General features: G+C 32.7%; 1 protein-coding gene across 1 annotated transcript in view; it reads right to left on the bottom strand.

Annotated features, from left to right (window-relative positions):
• LOC108687435 (breast cancer anti-estrogen resistance protein 1) overlaps positions 1 to 4,191 on the bottom strand; it is a 23,228-nt gene that overhangs the window by 15,842 nt on the left and 3,195 nt on the right. Inside the window, exon 2 of the mRNA XM_018193193.1 lies at positions 3,847 to 3,996. Within this exon, the coding sequence (XP_018048682.1) occupies positions 3,847 to 3,996 (150 nt within the window). The remainder of the gene's footprint in view (positions 1 to 3,846; positions 3,997 to 4,191) is intronic.

Raw genomic sequence — 4,191 nt, 5'->3', positions numbered from 1 at the left:
TATATATATTCCAAATTAAAAGAATTACATATTCGTGTATAAAAGACGTATCCAATAATTTCAAGAGAATAGACTTAATATATGATGTACATCACATATTTTATCTCTCTATTTTTTATCTCTGATTTATTTATCTTTCAACTACTGTCCTTTAATTATTTATTTTTTTATCACTGATTTATGGTTATTTCGTGCAATAACTCGGATAGCCACAGTTAGAAGAGAAGCACCCGATCTCGCAGATTTCTAAGGCGTAAAAACGTGCAGGAGCTATTCTTGGAAGTCGGGAGTAGTCAGCGAGAGACGGAAGAGGAGTGCGAGGGTACGCGATCGAGGAAGAGAACTCTCGTGGATGTACACAGAGATGCAGGATGAAACGCGTCCACTCTTCTTTGAGACTAACCGCCCTAGACATTCCATCGAGATGACTCCATGGGATCCCATTGCGTGCGCGCGCGGGTGTGTCCCCATACACATTCGCGTTACAAGGGAGACGTTGCGGAGGAGAGAAACAGAGAGTAGCGACGTCAGAAAGTGAACACTGTGTCCAGAATCGGCGGACATATAAGGACATCGATGGACCTACGAGTCAGAAAAGGTAGCCCCTTGTAAGGTATCTTGCAGAATGAGCTTCTTGTAAATCGCTTCGAGATGCAATACGATGGTATGTCACCGTTGCAATGGATAGAAAGAGTAGATAGGAAGGTGGAACGATTGGGGTGGTCTTATAAAGGGTGATAATACCTGCCGTGACATCCGTAAGGTACTCCTTAAAGACTTATCGCGTATCGATTCTTTTCGAACTGAGAAATTTACATTCCTGAAGTTATTTAATCGCTAAAATGCAGGAACATGTAATGTTTTTTCTTATTGTTATTGTGATATGATAGGATAAATTATATGCTATTCATGTAAAATTTTATACATTTGTGTAACTATTTTTTTCTAATTGTTCTGCTTTTAGCTTTTTACTTTTAGTGAACTTCACAGTTTTGTGTGATATTTCATTGTCATTAAAAAAAGGAAACAAAGAAAAATTGCATAAAAGGAAAAAAGAAAATATACTTTTTTTATATAAAAAAAAAAACGAAAGAATGTTGGAGTTCAAAATCTTACAATAGTGAACAACTAAACTTGAATCTCTTGTGTCGTATGTAAATAAGTACTTGCGTTCCAATGTGGTCACTCGCGTGATATAGCTGATACGAGAAAGCTCATTCGTTACGTTGACTTTGCGACGACGACGACGACGACAGCGTTGTATTTCTATCGTAGAAATGCACATGCGTGCATCGCGACGAGACGACAACGACAACAGAGATATGTCCGGATGTTCGTCTGTGAAAAGATCGCATAGAGCAAAAAGTCTTTGCAGACCAGCCAGGAAACAAGAAGAGCTCGGGAGAGTGCCAGCAAGAAGCCAACCGTCTTTAACTCTAGTACCCCGAAATACATTGTCCGCAAAAGAGCAGATCAAGTTTTGAGACATCCAAAAATGGTTCAAGACAAACATAGAAAATTCAATACAGAATAATAATAATTCTGCAACTATAAATATATTAATTTAAATAGTGGAAGATTTAAAAATAAATATAAATATATTTGAAAAAAATCAAATTTAAGTAAGTATTTATTAAATTTTATAAATAAAATTTTAAGTAAATATTAATTTAAATAAGGAAAGAATTAAATTTTGTATAAATATATATACGTAGAATAATTCGAATAATCTATCATTATTAAAACATAAATTTAACAAGAGAGATAAAATAATTTTTCAAACTTTCGATTTCTAACGATTTTTTTTTAATCACTTATATTTTCTAATATTAATTGAATTTTTTTACTGTAGATTTAATATTATATATTATATTATAATACATTGAAATAAATCAGGATTTTTTAAATATACATTTATATATATTAATATATATTAATTTCGGAAAAATCAGCGATAATTTTATACAAAAGCAATTACTTTCGCTCTAACGCTATACATATATAGTGGACAAACACAATGCTTTAATCGACCGTGCTCGTATTCATTTATCGAATTGATGTCAGTGGCAGATGTTAAAACGCGACAGAGCCAGATACGCAGCGATAGCCGCGACGACGGCCATCCAGAAGAGCCGAACGAACCAAGTGGTAGTCAGCTGATTTTGACAGATTCTGTTTCAGCGAATATGGGGGCGTAAAAGGTCGGCCCCCACAACGAGCACAATGAATTGTCTGAGCGCCATTGTCAATTCCGCGATGCAGGGTCTCCCAATTCGTGACCAACGAAGCGATATAATTGTTCGGACAGAAAAATCAGGAAAGTAACACGAATATTTGTGGTTTGGTTAGCTCTCCGACATTCCGATGAAGAATTGACTGTCCCATCCCATTCACGAAACCGGAGTGCATATTGTATAAAAAATAAAGGGAGCTTACATGAACAGTTGCACGAAAGAGATAATTTAGATTTCATTTTATATATCCTATTATTGAACAGAACTGATACACTTTGTTCGAAACAGGATCATATTTCTGATAATTAAGTTTTTTAGTTATTTGAAAGCAATATTATCAATTTATAATAAGCGACTGTTTTATTATTTGTGTGGCTATATTTTCTAGCCATAAAAAATAAAAAAATTGATCTTCATTCATTTGTAAATTCGCGCGTGTCTAAATCTATACGTTTATAATTTAAAAAATTGGAAAGATTATCAATAAAATAGCACATTATTGTTAATAAATAATATAATTAATTAAATACATAAATTATATTGTTTTACATCAAGATTCTCCTTAATCCGCGAATTCAATATTCACTTATAATTATAATGATTTACTTATAATGATTTACTATCCTAATAGCAATAAAACAAAGCTCATTGTTAATCACAGCAGTTTTCTTTATTTGGAATTCATACTTATTTTTTATTTCTTCTTATTTAAAAAAAATATCAGGTAAATATAATATACATAATGATCTCAATTAGTAATAAATTAGTAAAAAAATTAATAATATATATTATATATAATAATATATATTAATTAATAATAATGACTATTAATTTGGATATAAAAAGTATTATAGGTCATCTTTAAAAAAAAAAAAAATTAAGTAACTTCCTGGGTTAAAGGAACATATATAAATCTACAGACCGATCAGACTTGGACTCATATCACGTTTGGAAAACCCTGTCCATAGTAGTTGCATTTACAAATGATCGATCGATAGGGAGTCGCCGTTGCTCTTGTGTGCCTTTTCAGCTAGCGGATATATTAATTTGAGAAGCCAGCTGTTGCAGGCGGGCCAATAAAGCATCGTTCAAATACGAAGCATGGAAAAATGATCGTTGTAATTACATGTTTTTGAATCCTTCAGAATTCCATTTGCAGGCGTAAAGAATTCGCGTTTAAAGTTAGAATTATAAAGTTCATAAACAAATAGTATTTACAATATTACGATTTCTTGAATGCTTATGGATGCATACATTACATTTTGTATTTAAGATATACACGAATTTTTAACTTTAACTCCTCTTTGTATGATAATTAAATCAATTTTGCAATTATTCGTACAATTTTTATGCATGTTACAAAATAGTTTTTAACATATTTACTGTATATATTTTATTGTAAGTTACACGAGGGCCGAATAATAACAAAATCGATTCATAGACGAAAACTAAGTCAGTAATATGAAACGTTACGCAGCAATATAGAATATACTTCCGCTTGTGATTTAAGAATAAGAATAGACGCGTAAAATGCAATGTCTACATATACATATAAGTCTGTACATGTAGGTTCAAAATATGTGTGATTTGAGAATAGTTTCAAATAACTCACCCTGTTGGGCTGTACGTGCCAGCTACGTCTTTTCCCATGTCTCTGTATGCCATCTTCTGCAATGGTTAGGTCGGCCCTGCTGCCGACCAAACAACCCCCCGTATCGTATTGGCCAACCAGAAGCCTCAATCGATTTCCTGGACAGATGCCCTAGAGCAAAAAAGTATATACAATAACGTAACAACAGCTCATTCTGGATGCACATCTCTTCGCACGAATAAATTTTTAATCGTGCATATCCTGTCGATATATTTTACCTAAAGTTCAATTTCTCTCCCTCTTGTAACTAAAAATCTCTTAATGCTAAACAAATAAACAAATTTATATTTTTGTTATATTTCCATA

The sequence above is a fragment of the Atta colombica genome, unplaced genomic scaffold (genome assembly GCF_001594045.1).
Source record: "Atta colombica isolate Treedump-2 unplaced genomic scaffold, Acol1.0 scaffold102, whole genome shotgun sequence".
In the NCBI taxonomy this organism is placed as follows: Eukaryota; Metazoa; Arthropoda; class Insecta; order Hymenoptera; family Formicidae; genus Atta; species Atta colombica.
The sequence above is the reverse complement of the archived record's forward strand: the minus strand, read 5'-3'. Positions and strand labels throughout refer to the sequence as shown.